This window comes from Mchenga conophoros, linkage group LG17 (genome assembly GCF_057382185.1).
Source record: "Mchenga conophoros isolate Kocher_MC1m ecotype Shallow Benthic linkage group LG17, M_conophoros_male_GT1.1, whole genome shotgun sequence".
In the NCBI taxonomy this organism is placed as follows: domain Eukaryota; kingdom Metazoa; phylum Chordata; class Actinopteri; order Cichliformes; family Cichlidae; genus Mchenga; species Mchenga conophoros.
Genome location: NC_140542.1, coordinates 39699416 through 39719676, shown reverse-complemented (window position 1 = coordinate 39719676; position 20261 = coordinate 39699416). Strand labels below are relative to the sequence as shown.

At 40.6% G+C, this 20261-nt stretch overlaps 1 protein-coding gene across 8 annotated transcripts in view; it reads right to left on the bottom strand.

The window, feature by feature from the left end:
- Positions 1 to 20261, bottom strand: part of csnk1g2b (casein kinase 1, gamma 2b) — a 39623-nt gene that overhangs the window by 17977 nt on the left and 1385 nt on the right. For all 8 annotated transcript variants that reach the window (XM_085250999.1, XM_085250995.1, XM_085250993.1 and 5 more), the window contains one exon: positions 17917 to 18695. In XM_085250999.1, the coding sequence (XP_085107125.1) occupies positions 17917 to 18144 (228 nt within the window). In that variant the 5' untranslated portion in view covers positions 18145 to 18695. The remainder of the gene's footprint in view (positions 1 to 17916; positions 18696 to 20261) is intronic.

The window sequence follows — 20261 nt, the reverse complement described above, 5'->3', positions numbered from 1 at the left end:
GCGTGTTTGTGTGTGTGTTTATACAATTGCTATTATATTTGCACTTTATGTGTAATGTTACTGACTGCAGAGATCAGTAAGATGTGTGTATTTTTTATTTATTAGTTTTATTTATTTAATATTATTTTTTAATTGAATGACTGTCTAGTAGTTCACAGATGTCGAAAAACTGAGTGTGGTAAAGCCACTGATTTTGTTTATGTATATTTCTGCAATCTGCACATTGTACTGACTTTCATTTTAATGTTTACACCAGGGTTCCTTGCCAGCACTTTATGCTCAGATGTTTGTAAGCTAAAAATAAACTATTGTGTATGTTCAAATATACTGTTGTGATTGAAGAAGTTAAATAAAAATGTCAGTCATCAATTCATGCATCACCTCATGTCATCATAACAGAGGTCTGTCTTCCAGGAAAGAACAGTTTAAAATTAATGTAATATAGTATTGGCCATACTATATGATGTATTGCTTGTCTTTGTTTAATAATACAGAAGACAAAGACCTTAAAAAATAATCGCATATCGCATCGCAATCGCAATATTGGGGCAAAAAATCGCAATTAGATTATTTTCCATAATCGTTCAGCCCTACTTCAGAGCTAATGTTCATAAGTTGATTAATGGTTTTCTTTTGTTTTTGATCTACTACAGAACATTTTTATAAAATCCCAGGCCAGGAAAATCGCCTTCATGTTTTTCTGTGTTTTATCTTCAGCTACTTTGACACAAAGGCCTCTGCTGTGATGCTCACACCTTTGATAAAGTCTCAAAAGTGTCAGCTTCCTTTTTATAGATACAAAAATATGTAAATATACTGATCTGAATTATAATATTTCTGACTGTCTGAGGCAAAATTTCCCAGATTCAAATGAAATCGAATCGTGGATCGAATTGATTCAGGACCTTGTCAATCGGAATCGATTCTAGAAATCAGTGACGATACCCAGAGCCCTAGTCAGGTGCTAAAAAATAAACATTAGACTCAAACGTTAGAACAGACTTTTCCCCGCAGCACGCTGTGTAATAAATACTCACAACGAAAACGGCGGCCGTTACAACTTATAACCAAAATAAATATTGTTTCATGCATCGGTTAAAAATTCCAGGTACACGAAGCCCAGCTGGAAACACTTCACACAAGTCGAGATGCCCGAGATTCACAGAATTTACAGAAAATGTTAAATTTTTGTGATTTATATTATTACATTATTGAGACGATAGAGGTCTTATATCGGGATATGAGATTTTGGTCATATCGCACGTGAAAGGACGTTTTAAACTCCCTACACCATAAAAGTGTGAATTTTACCCCAAGGGAGCAATGTTTGTGAGGAACAACCTCGCGTGCATTTTTATGATTGCACTGTAGAGCTGGGCGATAGAACGATAACGATATGTATCGCGATATAACTTTTACTCGATAGAGAAATTAAGCTATCGCGATAGACCTCGCCGCTCTTGTCCTCTAAAAAAAATAAATAAATAAAAAAAAATAAAGGTCAGCCAATCCAAATTAAGTAGCGCAGAGCCGAACCAATCACAGCCGCAGCGTCACGTTGCGTGACTTGTTACGTACAGCACAAGTGCCAAGCCGCACGTGTGTTTGTTTGGGAAGCAGCCAGCGCGTAATGGAGGAAATGAGTGTGCCGACTAGAAAAATCAACCGAGCGTGACCGAAGAGAAAACAGATGATGGTTCCAACGCCGGAGAGATTGTCGAACGGAAGAGCCATAGAAGTTCCGTAGTAGGGCTGGGCGATATATCGAGTTTTTTAAAAATATCGATATATTTTCATACGAGATATAAGATGTGACAATATCGTTTATATCGATATAGTCTATGTTACGTTATAATTATACTTGTGGAGCCGCAGGTTTGCCTCTCTTTCGTCCACTTTTGTCTCTACGCAACGTTACTCTGCCTCGCCTCTCCTTCACTGAACACAACTCCGCCTCCCCCATAGCTTCACCTGCAGGCAATGACAAGATGAAAGCGGAAAATCTCCGTTAGCGAGTTACCGTGCGTGGGGCTGGACGGCGTCAACGTGTTAGCGAGCTAACCGCGCTAACGAGCTAACCGCGCTAACGACATGCAGCCCGGAGGGGCTGCACGGCCTAAAATCCTTTCATTTTCTCAAAAATCGACAGCGCGCCTTATGTATGAATTCTGGTTGTGCTTGCTGACCACAAACCGATTTTATGTGGTACACAGCGCTCAGCAATCTGTCAAAAAATGTTTTAATATGACTTTGCTAAGCTACGGAGCTACACCGCTTGATGTCGGAGGATTACGGCTACCGGGGAGGAGCCTCGCGGAGTGATACGTACTGTGTGTGTATAAGGACCATAAATGGCACCTGTTCAGAGACGTGGTGCAGCTCTGAAATCTGTCTCTTTGTTATTATGCTCAGCGTCTATTAGTTTACATTTTGACTGCACAATTGTGAGCTTTTTGTTATGCACAAAAACAACATTGTTTTCTTTTATTTATGGACCATGATTATTTAATAAATGCTGATAATTTATTTTTGAGTAATTTCTTCATGTACATCTACGCTGTATGTAAATAAAAGTGCCCGTGTGACATCTGGGACACAGTGTGACTAAGAACTCTCTTTTTGTTCTTAACTTATGGCTTTAAAAAAAATATCGAGATATATATCTTATATCGCCATCCAGCTAAAAAATATCGAGATATGAATTTTGGGTCATATCGCCCAGCCCTATTCCGTAGTGTGAAGGTATTTTGGCTATTTCAAGTCTGACAAAAAACAGAGTAGCGTGCACTGTAAATTGTGCCGAAAGCAAGTCTGGAAATACAATAAACTGGTGCATGCGTCACACTGTGCACCACGTTATTGTTTCGGTGAAATGAATTTCTACAATACTGTTACTGTTAATTCTACTCTCTGCAGTGTTTAAATGCTTACATATACACACAGTTACTGTCCCTCCACACATACGACTCGGTTCTGCTTCTATGCCCCAGCTTTGTTTACTTTTTCCCACCGAGGCTTCTAGACTTCTGATTGGCCAACATTTCTGCACGGTTAGGAATCTAGCGCCACCTGCTGCTTTGGCATGTTCATAGCAGCGTTTTCCTTCATTTCTGCCTTTATGTGTGGACGGGATTATTTTTTAAAATGAAAACTGAAAATCTCCGTTTTCAAAAATACCCGTGTACGTGTGGACGTAGCCTCAGTCTCTGACTGGAAGCGCTAATTCGTCATTCGGCTTTTGTCAGACTAAAGTAACTGTTAAAACTGTTTGAAAAGCTCAGCTATACAACAAGGAGAGATTGAGAATTTCCTTTTAGTTCTCAGTTTATTTGATATTGACAAAAGTTAGTCAGTTTTGTCTGTTCTTCTGTAAAACAAACTAAGATTTATTTTTAGAATTAATATTTTGTTTCTAAGTGGAATTGACAGTTTAGTCTGTTTCGTTTGTTCTATTTTGAAACTTAAACGCTTTAGCGGCTGCCTTTTGTGTAGTTTGCAATATTTGTCTTTATTTATCTGAAAAAGTCTCATGTTCCTTAAGTACATCTACCCTGTTGAACTTATTATGGGAAATAAATATTTAAATAAAAACAAGCTGCTGATTATTTCACATTTTACTTGTGAGCAACGGCACATTTAAATCTTACAAATATAGTTATTTGGCTTATATCATGATAGATATCGTTATCGCCTGAAATGAAAAAAAAAAATATCGTGATATGAATAAATCTCATATCGCCCAGCTCTATTGCACTGCCTTGCAATTAACTTAAATACCTATCGTACCACGTTTTACTTATTTTAATGCCAAACAGAACTTTAATTAAGTTTCAGGTCACACTTGAGGGACGTGAGAGGATAAAGAGCAGTTCCAGCTGGTGTACAACAGGCTTTTGTGATGACATGGCTGATAATCAACACGCCAGGACATAATGTTCATTATATCGCAAGCTCCAGCTTTGCAACCTAAAATGTAATCTGATTAACCCCACTCTCATGATGACAAGGGCATTATAGACAAACGTGAAGGGGATAGAACAAACACACCCAACTTAATTCCTCTCCTTAATCTTCAATAGCTGTGCCACAGCCTTTGTTAAAACCCAAGTTTTAGTGCTTGGTGTACTGGCTTTACATGCCTAAAGTTTTGTAGCTTTCTGTGTGTTAAGTCAGCTACTCTACATACAAAAATATGAAAATTCCCTAAACTTTATTGAGCCCAGCAACTTCACTTTGATCAACTTGTTTCCCATGGGCATCTAATTCCAAAGCACTCCTATTTTAAATTATATAAACTGAAAGCTGAAAGGCTGTCAAGCTCCCACATTCACTCCATTAGGCCTTTATCAAATCAGGAGCATCGTCTACTTCTGGTGCCCTGCAAGGACGTAGGAGTGTGAACACAAAGTATGAGCCATGTTGAACACGGTGAGGGACTTTACATCCTTTTATGATAAATGGCTGTCAGGGCTATAAATACATCCTGTGGCTTTTGTTTAAGGTGCTTTCAGAAGACGGTTTAGCGGAGGTGGTTTTAAAAAAACAAAACAAAACATAAGAGCATTGACCAACCTTGCTATAGTGTTGCCTGTGTGCTAAAATGCCACCCACATAGGCCCTGGTTTAATCAAGGTGCCTAATTGTGGGGAAAACAAAAACAGCTGTGATCAGTGTTATACAGCTAGTTGGCTTTTTCCCTCTCTAATACACTGGATTTATTTGGTAATGTTATGTTATGTGTTTTGCAGTGTGCAACTTCTGCAAACAGCTGAGAAAGCTAGCATTTAAGCAGTCTTTAGGAATACATATGCAGGCTTCTTGAAGGACATTCAATTGTCTGCCTTTTGCTCTTTGTCAACATGATCCAACACTAGGGCTGGGCCATATCATCCCGTTCACGGTAATACCGGTGTAATGTTGGGCAACGATAAGAAAATGAAATATCGCGATAGACTATGGGTAAAACGCGCATGCGCAGTGCGCCTTTGTTTACATACGCACATGGCGGCGGCGGAGAATGAGAAGAGCGAAAGCGGATCGTTGAATGAAACAGATGAACCTGAACTGCTTTGTAAAAATGCTGCAGCTTCAGTGGTGTGGAACTGGTTTAGCTTTCGTCCGTCAGATACACAACAAAGCACTATTTTTGGTAGCGCATGCTAGCGGGCCGTCGTTATTACCGTGTTGTTTGGAAAATACGGCGCACTTAAAATCAATCCTTTGATTTTTCTGAAAGTCGACAGAGCCCCTTATAATCCCGTGTGCCTTATGTATGAACTCTGGTTGTGTTTACTGACCTGGAAATGATTTTATGTGCACGGCGCTCAAAAATCTGTTAAATGTTTCAGTACGACTTTGCTAAGCTTCGAAGCCGCACCGCTTGATGGATTGTCGGAGCATTACAGCTATCGTAGGCGGAGCCTCGCGGAGTGATACGTACTGTGCTTCAACATAATATTACTGTATTGTGTGTGTATAACCTCTTTTTAAGTTTCGTGGATATTATACATGGTTATGCTGAGGATATGTCGGCCAGTTTCCACTGGAAATGCCTTTTGGTTAAACTGTCAGCGAGGAATTTGCATTTGCACTGTTAAATTTTTATATTTATTTTAATGCACATAAAAAACAGCTGCTTGTGTAAGTGAAAATACATAGATGTTGTTGTTTTTTTGCACTAATAAAGTTGAGGAGTTGTAAAGTATTTTGTCTAGTGTCAATTATATCGTCAGTTATATCTTATCGCAAATTTTCAAATGTATATCGTGATAAATATTTTTGGTCGCCCTGCTCTATCCAACACTACTCTGCACATAATGATGGTGATTTTATTAAAAATATTTCAGATCTGGATTCATCACTCCATAAATCTGTGTCCTCTGATTTTATTCACTCATTTCTGATGAGGTTTCAGTAAATGGAACAATGGGGGCAGATCCTGTGTCAGTCTTTCTTAGAGACATGACTGCACATCTACGGTAGTTCTTTTAAGCCTGACAGTTCTTTAGTCCTCCATTTGTCGAGTTTCATGAAAATGATTTAGAACCCATTACACATGATGCTGTGATATGATATGATATGATATGATATGCCAAGTTTACGGCTAACAGGTCTTTGGGTATCACCTTGCTGGTGGAAAACCGCTGGATTGTGCCGGTCAAACTGCACCATCTTTGGCATTTTTGTAGATTCAACTAAATAAATAGGAACAATTATGTGTTGTTGTGACAGGCTTGTAGTAACAAAGTGTCCAGTGATTCATAGATCAGTGTTAAGTAATTTAACAAAAAGAAATATTTCTCAGATACAAACAATTATTCAGTGTCCTTAGAAAAAACTTTGAAAGGCCTCCAGAAAGACTGAAGAGCACTTTTAAGCAAGCCTGGCTCCTTAGAAGCAAAATATAAAGAAATGAGGGGTGGCTCAAGACTTTTGCACAGTGTACAAATGTAAACATATTATATTAATAAGCACATGGAAAACCCTTCTTTGAAAAAGAACTATACGCATAGTTTTCTAGAACATATGATGATGGGATAAGCCTTTGGCTGATCTCAGAGTCATCACATACATATTTTTCTGCAATTCTTCAGAAAAAAAAAAAAGTACAGAAAAGCACAGAGCTAGTGAGTAGAAACTGAGGAGGCAATAAAAAGGAGTGGAAGCCTGAGGGAGAAGACGTGTGACTGCTCTGGGAGGTGGAGCAGGTCTCTCACACATGTCAGGCCATGCCAGGGAGGAGAGGGAGAGAATATATTCAATATATAAATAAGGGGCAAAAACAGATGGCAGATCGCAGGACCCTTTAAAACAGCTTACAATAGGAAACAGAGGCTTATGGCAGCTTTACGTACTTAAGAGTCATCTCTATTCCCAGCAGATGGGCTAAGCTATGGCTGTGTGAATGACCAGGGCCGAGCTACAAATGTCTGATGTAACATCTCTGTATATGATAAGGATTCTTCTCAGCTTCCTGCACAAATCAAGATTTTTTCTTTTCAAATCTGCTTCCTGGGCTTACTATGCATGCTCAGAATGGGAGCTATCCTGTAGCGTGACTGGGCAGGGCAAAGGCACTATGGCGGAAGGAATACAATAGTAGGTTTTCATTGTCTTAAATGTATACTCAGCTGATCCACAGATTGAAAAGGGTCCTTCACCCCACCCACCCACACACCAACACCCCTGTACACACTCTATCTATATTGTATATGAGGACTGAGGAACCCACATTAGAAGTGACACCAGCATTTAAAGACAGAGCCCCCAAACAGCCCTTCAGGTTTACTGGACTCACGTGGCGTACAGACTCTGCGACAGCTCGGACCACAATTCATATTCCAAGTCTAGCAAAATAACAGAAGTTCACATCAATATATGCCTGTCAGACCAGCAGCAGTTTTCTGCTCTAGATTCTTTCTGATGGGTTAATGGTCAGGTGATGGGGACATTTTGTGTGTTTAAAAGGGCACAGAGGTGCTATGCTATCTTTAGTGGAGTAACAAAATACAGGGCTCTATTAGGCACATTCCTAAAGTTAGAAAAAAAGAAAGACTTAATATACAGAAAACAGTCAGTTTTAGTGTCTTACTCTTACTGGCCACTCAAAGTGCTTCAGGACCTTGGCCTAGTTGAACCCCAGGAAACTGAACCCTGAGCTTCTGATTAATCAATGGCCAGCTCTGTGGGATCAGAACACATGGGCCAGGCCTTTCCTCCCCACACACATCAGGGAGCCTTGGCACCATTGACCCAGCTGCCAACTCAACAACTGTTCATCAGTGGACACGTTAAATTAATAATCACAGCATACTGGTGTTAGCAGTGTTGTTTCATTTATCTTTCCCTGATTGTAGTTCTCCTGGCTGACTGGTGTACTCTGTGTGTTAAAAAGGCAACACAATAGTTTGCTGCTGACATTACATCTAAGCTGTTAAATTTATGATACCAAACCCTAAATAAAGAAAGGAAACTAACCCAGAGCTGTAGATTGTGACAGCTTTATCTCTTACTGACAAACCAAATCCTTATAAACAACTTCACAAGCAAGAAAGTAGGAGTAGATTTTCCAAAAGCATGACAGCCATTCAGACACAACACTGAAGCAGCTTCATTATAGGGTGTCTTCAGTCTAACTACTGAAGACACCCTATAATGGGCAAGATGGGAACTGAAACAGCTATAAATGACTACTAGCTGCAGCTCAACACTAAAAAGGTTACAGACTTGTTGATATCAACACAAAAACATCCCTTAGAGCCTCAAATCCTGCAGCTACAACAGCCTGCGAATGGCACAGAGTTTAAATGTTACATGCCATTTGAAGGATGACCCTTAAGAGCAAAACACTTGAAGCTTGTACAAATATACAATTATGTCATCAGCGATCAGTTGCTGGTTTCTGCATTATAACTTTTCATGGACTCCAAAGACTTGTAGACAGAGCAGACCGTCAGCACCACACAAAGTCCTTTTCCTGGGATTAACCATCTGCATGTGATGTCATCTGGGCTAAATCTGATCTCCATTTCCACACAGCCGAGAAACATCAGCTCTGGCCTCAGGGACTGGGTAAAGTAACAACCACCAGATTACAGCAGAATAAAATAAAATTATAGCTGAAATCACCAAAAAAAGACAGTAAGTTGTTTTGGTTGCACATGTAGCATCAACTTACAATAAATTTAGATTTAAAATAATTATTTTGTATTCATTTTGAACACCAGTTATATGGTGTTAAACAATTATTTTTACAGCTGACATATTCAGCTGCAAAGACGTATCATGTCATATTCATTAAATAAAAGAGATTGCGCCTTGACCCCCGTGAACAATATCATACACTTAAAATTGACTGATGAAGCAACAGCTGCACGGATGTAATGCAATTCATAAATAAATATCTGTTGTTCAGCCACGATGACATTGCATATGTATGCCTATGTCCAGGGATCAGACCCAGCATTATGCATAAGGCTCAGAATAGATGCTGACCTTTGCTTGGCTCCCAGTAAACCATTTCAAAATATGAAACTGACAATGTGACTCATCTCATCTTAGACAGAGCAACACAAATGTCAACAGAGTGCATCTTTACTTCCAAGCCATCACACTCACTTTAGTTGTGCTAATGGATCACCGTAGGCCTCAGACAAATGGCTGAGGTGTGCTTAGATTCTCTCAATTCAAGCTAGAGGTTAGAAGGTGGTTTTAAGAAGTCAGCGGTGTTCGAGGGCAACAGCTGGCCAGTGGCCAGCTCTTCTCCTGTTTCAGCTCAAATTTAACATGTCCAGATGGAATCATCAGCTGTTTCCCAAAACCTAGTGCGGCAATCAGGAAGTGCTGGGATCAGCCAGATTTAGACATTCATTTCATCCCAAAGAATCATCTTCCTTAGAAAGATTATTTTTAAACGCAAGAGGTGAAGAAGAACATTACGGACAAGGTCAAGAAACACTTCTTTATGCACACGAGTACAGTAAAGGAGTGGTGGCCTCTGACCCGTGTACACTATTATTCCAACTGAATTACTGCCTGTGTTAAGGAGTGGCTCTGTGACAGGTGTGGCACAGCTGAATGAATTGAGAAACACAACCATGTAATGTTATTATCAAGAGTCAAGATGACCTTAGCAGGAATTAGTGTTCAATATCTATTATTATCAGGCTTTGAGGTGGTTATAAGATGCCATTTACTGCAACCATAAACTGCTTTCCCTAATTTTATATTACAGTTATGGCTTATAGCTTCTGACAATTCTGTGCGCATTTAAAACATGTCAAAGTCAGCCGCTACAGACAGAGCAGGAAAAACATATTACGCAGTGATCTACACAGTCATGGGTTGTTCCACTGACATGAACCTTAATAGGAAGTCTCCTTTGTCTTTTACGGGACCGAGTCATGGCCAAAGTTTGATACGCTGAATTGCATAGCCTTGTTTGTTTAACTCTGAAACTGTAGCCACAAGTTGTGTAAATAAAGCCTAGCTAGAATTTCAGCTGATCATTGTTTATAACATCTTAAAAACACACACACACACAGCTGATGTGTGTGTGTAACAGTGCAATGCAAAACAGAAAACAATCAGCAGTCCTTACTGTATTTTATTTACACTTATTATATTTTAATTCCCTGATATGACAAAATTTTTCAATAGATTTAAAGAGCCTGTAGTTTCATTTCAAAGCTGACAAGCTTAACTACAGTCAACATGACAAAAAAATGACTCAGTGTCCCTTTCCTAATCATTTGCCCTAGATCCCGTTAAGCCCCAGCAATACGGCAGCATATCTGAATTTCCTACATGGCATCGAGCAGCTTTAACTCTGAACTCGAGCTTTGCCCCCTTCTCTTGCAAAGCAAACTCTCAGAAATAGACCGACCTGAGGTCAGTCTGGCTCTAGGTCTTTTCAAATGACCATCATCTGATTCTGGTTTGGTTATTTTGGCTCTTGTGTACCACCTCAATTACAATCCTGTAAAGAAAGTCAAGGCAGAGCGGTGAAGCATGCATTCACGGCAGTGACCAAAAAGGAGCAAAATGTGAGAAACTGGTGATGATTGAACATTGCATGTAATTTGGCGATGGACTCTCGAGTGTAACTCCTGAAACAGCTGAATGGAAAATGTGACTAGTGCTTTGGTTTGAACCAGGATGTGGACTTAGAAGCTACAATTACACAGCACTCACTGCTCCACAGGCACACACGCCCATACACCATATTCAAACCTATTTTTTATGCTGTCACGATTTTGCAGTGTCAGTGTTTTATGTACTTCTATAAAAAACACCAACATTTAAGACACAGACATTCCTGTGCAGCTTTTATGCCTGTGACAAAATCTTGACAAACATCAAATGTGAGTCTGCATGAACGCACTGTGTTGCTGCCAGCTACCGATTCATTTGAGCAGAGCAGGGGTGGGCAACTCCAGGCCTCGAGGGCCGGTGTCCCTGCAGGTTTTAGATGTGTCCTTGAACCAACACAGCCGATTTAAATGGCTAAATTAGCTCCTGCAGTTCTCCAGAGGCCTGGTAACGAACTAATCATGTGATTCAGGTGTGTTGACCCAAGGTGAGATCTAAACCCTGCAGGACACCGACCCGCGAGGCCTGGAATTGCCCACCCCTGCATTAGAGGATTAGCTAGCTGACTAAAGGTAGGCTTTTACATACTGTTGACATCCAAGGATCTTTTAACTCAGTCTGCCCAGCATGCACTCTAGAGAGCCAAAGCTAAAGCGTCAAGATGTCACTTGAATTCCTGACAAACATGCTGATAGAGCTTTTGCTCCTTCAAAGTTTTTCAACAACTGCCTCATGGCGAGCTGGTGTAAGCTGCTGAACTAGACCGCAACGAGAGCTGCTTATCATGATTCAGTGGGAGGCAGACAAGAGAGTTGGATCCAACCCCTCAGATTTCCATCACGACTGACCCAGCACTGTGACTGGCTTCACTCAGATACACTGCCTCACTCATATGCCTCTGCACCGGTGACTCAGCCACAGAACATAAAAGAGTCAACCGGAGACAATCATCTGTTCACCAAACATGATTTCAAACTTGGATTTGAAAAAATAAAAAAATAAAAAAATAAAAAAAGGAGTAAGGTATATAATCGACCATGCTATAGTTGGTCCTTCACAGAGCATGCTAGGCATGGTCATTTTCAAACAAACAAGTTCTTTCATAGATCAAATATTTTGTGAGACTATTTGTTGTACTACAATCTCTACATCCTGGAGTTTACCAGCACTTGTATGTAAACTACCACCCCTACTACATTCTGTAACACACAAAGAACGCATTTGTTACACAACAAAAACAGAACATCACCTCAACAACCAGATATCAGACCGATGAATTATATGTGGTATGGTGATATTAAATATTACTCCATAAATGTGAGAAATGCACAACATTAAAGTCTGTTAAAACCACAAAATAAATAACTAAAATATTTCACAGCGAGTATCAGATAGTATTTATGCTTACAATGGTCATCCCTTGTAGTTACCAGTGTATACTGGTCCTCACTGGAAGCAAAACATTTAGTGAAATACGTAAAGTAACATTAAATGACTTTTTTGTTTCTAACAGAGTGAACATCTGCTCAGTATTATCAGTGCCTCAGCCACATACAAATAGATATGAGCTTTCGTTTGTACCTGGCTGTCTAGCAGCCTGAACATAATGCAGTCCCAACAACCATGCTGCTTCTCACTCCGTTTGTCCTTGTATAAGTTACTTAGTGGAAAGGAAGGAAGCAGTGACACTCCAAATTTGCCATCCATAAACAAAAATAAATAAATAAAGTATAATAAAACACTCTAGCGCTGATGGGGGAACTGCAGATTTACCACAGATTAAGGTTGTTTTTTGCTGCTATTTGACTCAGACTAAGCTATCTAATAAGGCTGTCTAAAACTTGCATAATGCACTCAGCTAGATCATTTCCCTAAATAACAATATGCACTCTGTCTTTTTGCACAGTGAAAAAAAAACAAACAAAAAAACAGCGTCTTTTAAAGCCACAATAGCTTTACGGTGTTTCTTGATAGGCATCGTGTTCAAGTGTAAAAGGCAGAGACATCAGCAAAGCACATGCACCAATCAGACATTTTGTACTTTATCCAACTTGTAGATTTGACTATAACTAGCCCTAGTTTATAAATTCATATGGTGTCTTTCTATTCCTCAAAACAAATGTTGTTTTCCCCCCCACATCTGAAATGTGTCTGTCTTTAACAAGCACCGTCTACATAAAATACTCCTCTGCATGCACGTGGCTGGCACACAATGCACAGTAGGATGCTGTGTTTACTGTGTTCATCTCCCTAGATGGCCATCCAACATCAGCCCCCTCTCACTGAGCTATAGGGAGGCATTGGCTGTACAATAAGTATCAGCACCACACTACTTATTACTCTCCTCCTGCGTTCAGGAGATATTACAGACATTTGTCATAGCTAAAGGTAGTCATGACCACAAAGAGGAGACTTCATTTATTTGATTCATTACTGCCAATACCAGTTCTGAAGGCGGAAAGTATCACAGGCCATTCCTATCTGTCGATAAACAACCAGCTACATCAAAAGGGATTAGAAATAAAAACCAAACTGAAAAGATTGTAACTCAAAAGTCTGTTCAAAGTGGACTGGTAGACATCCTAACAAAAATGTACGCAAAAACTAAGGGAAGTGGTTGAGAGGGGGTTGAAGACCTCTCGAAAAACAATTAACTACAGATGGTAAGACAGAGCGAGTGCTACATCAAGACAGCAGTATTAAAATGAAAATCTGTAAAATGCCTCATGGATAGAAAGGTTTAGACGAAAACGTTCTGATGGAGATGATGTGTCACTTTACCCTCTCAGTAAAGCCTGATGGGTGGCTAGTGTGTACAGTAAGCCACAACAGCAAGCAGACATTTAATGGTTTTGTTTCTTTAAGACTCTGGGATCTCCCCTTGGGAGTGAAGCCTGCAGTGTACTTACAGCAGCGTCTGTACAGTCCTGCCTCCAACACGTAGGCACTTGCCAGTGTGAGAAAGCACCCAGCTGAACCAAAGACTGACCTACTGTGTGTCCACAAGGCCGGCCAACAAAGACGACCTTTCAGCACTTAGCAGCTTCTCTCTGCAGCAACGTTTAAAGCAATTCTCGATCCACTGCCAGAGGATCGAGTGCACAGGCCTTTCATACCATACCAACTCAATCTCTGTCTCTGCTATTAAGTGGCAAAGCAGGGTGAAACTGACATTCACCTTTTTACTTTGATTCACAGAGGTGCCACCAAAATACCCAGCCAAACACAGCATTCAGCAAACAACAGTACCAGCCAAAGACTAACTAATCATTACATGCCATCCTTCAGAGCTTAGCATTTAAAATTGGTTGTTACAACAAAGCAGATTAAAAACTACTTTCGTCAACCAGATTACATTTGTTATCCCAAGAAAATAGTTTTATTAGTTTCTTGGTAAAACAACAATCTTCACTTGACCGGGCATAAAGAAATTTATATTACACACTCTCCCTCTGTCTTCGTTTTCTCATCTACTCATTACTGTACATCAGAGTTTCTCCAAGAGATGTTGTCCAAAATGCACCATTAAATCAGGCTCTAGTCTATATTAAAGTCTATAATAGACCTGCAAGGAGTACTTAGCAAAGCAGAATAAGCAAACTTTAATCTTTTTTTCATACCATTCAAATGCAAAAAAATTTCTGTTTTTTTAAACACATATTTAGTAACATTTGTGTTACTAAGTCAGAGGCTCAGTAAACAAGCAGCATGAGAACATCTGATATGTTTCATGTGACATTTACAGTGGGGCAAAAAAGTATTTAGTCAGCCACCGATTGTGCAAGTTCCCCCACCTAAAATGATGACAGAGGTCAGTAATTTGCACCAGAGGTACACTTCAACTGTGAGAGACAGAATGTGAAAAAAAAATCCATGAATTCACATGGTAGGATTTGTAAAGAATTTATTCGTAAATCAGGGTGGAAAATAAGTATTTGGTCAGCTCAAACAAGGAAAATCTCTGGCTCTCACAGACCTGTAACGTCTTCTGTAAGAAGCTTTTCTGTCCCCCACTCGTTACCTGTATGAATGGCACCTGTTTGAACTCATCATCTGTATAAAAGACACCTGTCCACAGCCTCAAACAGTCAGACTCCAAACTCCGCCATGGCCAAGACCAAAGAGCTTTCGAAGGACACCAGGAAAAGTATTGTAGACCTGCACCAGACTGGGAAGAGTGAATCTACAATAGGCAAGCAGCTTGGTGTGAAAAAATCAACTGTGGGAGCAATCATCAGAAAATGGAAGACATACAAGACCACTGATAATCTCCCTCGATCTGGGGCTCCACGCAAGATCTCATCCCGTGGGGTCAAAATGATCATGAGAACGGTGAGCAAAGATCCCAGAACCACACGGGGGGACCTGGTGCATGACCTGCAGAGAGCTGGGACCAAAGTAACAAAGGTCACCATCAGTAACACACTACAACGGCAGGGAATCAAATCCCGCAGTGCCAGACGTGTTCCGCTGCTGAAGCCAGTGCATGTCCAGGCCCGTCTGAAGTTTGCCAGAGAGCACATGGATGATACAGCAGAGGATTGGGAGAATGTCATGTGGTCAGATGAAACCAAAGTAGAACTTTTTGGTATAAACTCAACTCGTCGTGTTTGGAGGAAGAAGAATACTGAGTTGCATCCCAAGAACACCATACCTACTGTGAAGCATGGGGGTGGAAACATCATGCTATGGGGCTGTTTTTCTGCCAAGGGGACAGGACGACTGATCCGTGTTAAGGACAGAATGAATGGGGCCATGTATCGTGAGATTTTGAGCCAAAACCTCCTTCCATCAGTGAGAACTTTGAAGATGAAACGAGGCTGGGTCTTCCAACATGACAATGATCCAAAACACACCGCCCGGGCAACAAAGGAGTGGCTCCGTAAGAAGCATTTGAAAGTCCTGGAGTGGCCTAGCCAGTCTCCAGACCTCAACCCCATAGAAAATCTGTGGCGGGAGTTGAAAGTCCGTGTTGCTCGGCGACAGCCCCAAAACATCACTGCTCTCGAGAAGATCTGCATGGAGGAATGGGCCAAAATACCAGCTACTGTGTGTGCAAACCTGGTAAAGACCTATAGTAAACGTTTGACCTCTGTTATTGCCAACAAAGGTTATGTTACAAAGTATTGAGTTGTATTTTTGTTATTGACCAAATACTTATTTTCCACCCTGATTTACGAATAAATTCTTTACAAATCCTATCATGTGGATTCATGGATTTTTCTTTTTCACATTCTGTCTCTCACAGTTGAAGTGTACCTCTGGTGCAAATTACTGACCTCTGTCATCATTTTAGGTGGGGGAACTTGCACAATCGGTGGCTGACTAAATACTTTTTTGCCCCACTGTATATACTAAACAATTAGTGAACTGTTTGAGAACTGATTGACAGATTGATACATGTAACAAACAGCATATTTTCTGATTTTGTCATTTTTACAGTGATCAATGAAATCTGTGATAAAACGACAATATTCAACTCATGTCTAACTTATGTTCATAGATAACAGGACTGTTATTTGTTTTAGTCTGTCAGGAAATGCTCAGCAACAGCCTCTGACAAATCAGATACCCTACTTGACAGGCAGTGACACTCACGGGGTTACCCCGGAGAGCTGTGAGATCAGGGACAGACAGAAACAAGTGGACGGGGAACTATCTGCAGTCTGGGTGAAGGGAGAAGCCTTCTTCATGTCAACGCCAGTAATGCCCAGAGCTGTGCCAGCTGTTAAGTGTCCTGACCCATCCTGGCTCTACTATTAGGGTATTCCCATCTCTGGGAATGAACCTAAGATGCCACGAAACAGCAGTGTGTGTGTGCGTTTTATTTATTTATTTATTTTTTATGTATTCACTGAATTTTCTTTCCCGTGTCTGTCCTTTCTTCTATACCCATACGTACACAACCTGCCAACAAACTCACCCAAAGCTACACATGTGCAAACACAAAACATCAACTGTAATTTTACTGTTACATGTTGCTGTTTTTCTGTGTCTTTCTAAAATATCAGATAAATAAAAGCCCAGTAATAACACTGATGCTGAAAATGTACGCCTACAAAAGATAACGATAGTGAACCTGAAAGGAAGCAACAGAAGTCGTAATTTTAACTCTAAAAACAACATGAAAATACACATCAACAACAAAACAAAAAAAGTCCTTAATAACCCCGAGTCTACAGAGTCAAGTCGGGTCTGATGAGCCCTTTGGCAGACTTCACCCTGTTGTTATTTTACAGTCGGAGATGTTGGGTCCAGTAGCCACGAGATCCACATAGTGGTGTTACAGCCCTAATGCCAGATCCAGATATAGCTGGACACCATGGGGATAAAAATACCCAAACAGATGGGAGGGTTCACAGGCAGAGGGGGAGAGGCACCAAGCACAATTAAAGACTTCAGACAAGAGGAGGACTGCAATTACAGCTGTTTGCTAACCTCTGCCTTCTAGTGGTTAGCACAACCTTTAGTTAATACCTATTCAGCGATAACGACCTCCCTCAGAGACAGAAACGTTAACGTTAATCATATATAAATCATATGCCTAGCCCCAACAGCTTCAGTATTAACACCTACTTAGAATGGGAGTTAGACCTCTTCTTCTAGACTGACCAAATTTCAGGGGAAAAACAGATTTCAAACATCAAAGTGGTACAAGTGGCAACAAATTTATGGTGAAGAGAAAAGTTGAAGTGCTGAGGAAATGGCTGAGCTGTCACAGGCTGCCCCAGAATCAAGCAATCAGAAAACAAACAGGCCTTGACATTTCATGTGGTTTTCACAGTCTGTTTGAAAGCTACTAAACCAGTGCCGCTGGGGAAAAAAAAAAAACACCGCTCATGCTGACACAAAGCAAGTACACTACTGACTGAGCTTAAGGCCTGTGTGGGATTATTTAATAAGGGCCTACAAATGAATTAACATTATTCTAATGACGAAGAAATTGGTGAAAGGGAAGGAAGTGTAAAAATGATCTTTACAAGAATTGCTACTGTGCATGAAGTGACAAAGGTTACTAAAGAAACAAACAAACACTGAAATGCACTTAAGAAAAATGTTCTTTCAGTCGCAGTTTCTTCACCTCATCCAGAGGACAGCTGACTCAAAAGCATACAAGAGCAGGTCGTGGGAAAAGGGCCCCGTCTGATTGTTCTTATTTACTTCCTGTGTATCTCACTCTCAAACAGTCAAGTGCACAATGAAACTGGGCTGTAATTAAGATAATAACTTTTCACAATAGAGATTTATCAGAATAAGTTATTTGAGGACACCTGGAACAGTAGGTTTTTGTTTTCAATTTCAAGAGATAGTTCAAGAGATACTTACCAACTTAATGGCCACATATTCGTTAGTATAGAGATTTTTTCCCAGCCGCAGTTCTCCAAAGTTTCCACAGCCAATTTTTTTACCCACGCGGAAGTTTGGACCAACCATAAGAACTCCAGAATTGCTCCCTGTACTCCTGCCCCCATGTCCAGGCCTGCTGCTTGTTGTCTTAGACATCTTTTTCCCTTCCTCTGTCTCTCCCTTGCCCCCTCTCTTGTCAAAATCCATAAGCTTGTGATACCCTGGCCTCTCCACGGTTATTTTCCAGCCATGCAAACCATAGAAACTCCAATGACAATGGAGACTGTTTTAGGGAGGGGGGGGGGGGGAGACGCCTCACAGGACAGAGGAAAGGTGTTGCTGTTAAAATGCGAAGCGGTTCAGAAGACACTTAAATGAGCCAAAACTGCAGCCGAATGGACCCGTGTGTCTATTGGACAGCTTTTTCCCTTTTTCTTCGTTTACCAGAGGGGCTTCTTTGTTGTGCGTTTCTCCACTCCAGTCTCAGAGCATCATGTCCCCGCCTGACAAATAGGCAGGTGATGTTAGGATGTGTCCAAAGACACACATGCAACACTAGTCATAAAAAAGCACTCGGAAACGCAACTACTGCATCCACAAGGCCACTTGGGAACATCTCCTGGAGTGCCTCATTCCTTCTGGTCAGCCTTCAGTGACACTTTGGACGCTCTCCATGATGCAGGGCCACAGCTTAGCGGGCAACCCGGAATTACACTGACAGCAGGAACGAACAGTCTGGGGTGATGTTGGTTTGTTATCTGAAAAAGAAAAACATGGCCAGAAATCAGTCCATAGGTTGTGATGTATTTTGGTATTGTCTCGACTAAGAGCCCAGGCCATCATTTACACACAACCCAATCATTACTCACGCTTACAACTGAAATTAGCTTGTTTGGAGATGGACAATTTGGACTGTAATTGCAGAAATAAAAGCTCTGCAATGGCAGGTACCTGCCATAACTTTACAAACCATCTACAAAACAATTAAAAATGGTAAAAATGCTGGTAAATTTAGCAAATTAATCACAACTTGTTCCAGCAACACTTGGGCCTTTATGAAATTAACATTTTCGACAGGGAAAAAAACAAACAAATTCAAGCCTTTTGCATGAGTATCACATTATATCTACAGTGGCTGTTCCTTACTACGGCTGAAATGAGATCTTTATGCAGACTGACGCAAAGCAAATTCAATAAAGGAATCAATACGAGGAGAACTGTTGACCTCAGACATGAGAAATTACAGATAAAATATTCTAAAAGAAACCATGTAACAATGTGCTGTGTGTTTATAATGAAGACCAACATAGCTAATACTGCTAAATAACCATCTTGTTGTCGTCTTTCACAACCACACGCAGGCGTCTCTGCACAGAGCCACTCCGTCATGTCCATGATCTAAGATGTTGCTGAAGAGAGCAGGTAATGCAGGCGCTAGCTTGGGGCAGCTACTCTTTCCTATGGAAAGGCACTTACACAGATCAATGACTGCTGTAATGCTTCATCTAATCACAACATTTGCATCACTGGACAACATTATTGGAAAGATTCAGAAACAGTCTAGTCCACAGCTAGCTCAGCCGTGTCTGACCATCACAAGATAAAAAACACAGTATCATCAGCTAGAAGTTTGCTAGGGATGAGCAAGTCATTTTTTGTGTTTAAATACGTCTTTACTACAACGACACATTTGTCAAAGTGACTCTGGCCAATGCAGAATTCATTCCAAAGACTACAATGAGAAAAACAAAGCACTATATTATATATATATACCTAGGTTGCTTTGCATATGGTGACACTTACTACAGGAATTGTGGCGAAACTAACCTTGCCGGTCACGAGATAAGATGAACACTATGTGACGGAGTAAAACTTATCAGCTTGTGCATGCCAAAAGATGACAGCAGCTCCTGGAATGGTAGAGTGCATTATGCGAGGCACTTCATTTTTCAAGCTGCCGGAGGCCAATACACTATCAACACATTTAAAAATAACAACATGATGTAAGGACATTGGGCAAGTATGGGAATATTTCTGAAAAACACCAATGACCTCAGTATCTTGCTGTCTTGGTTAACTTTCCGTAGGCTGCCCATGTTTTCAGTCTGTCCCATTTAAGGAAGTGGTGCATTGTTTTTCCCATGACAGCTATTTGACATAACTATAGAGTTGTTAAAAACATGCAAAGCGAACAGCGACATATTTCACGTATCGAGAAGGTATTTGGAAGCACAAAGACAGTCCATTTATGAATGATCCCCCTCCAAAAGAAACCTCCCTAAGCCAGATAATGTCCCTAAGGCCAGTTTCATAAAGCTAACTAG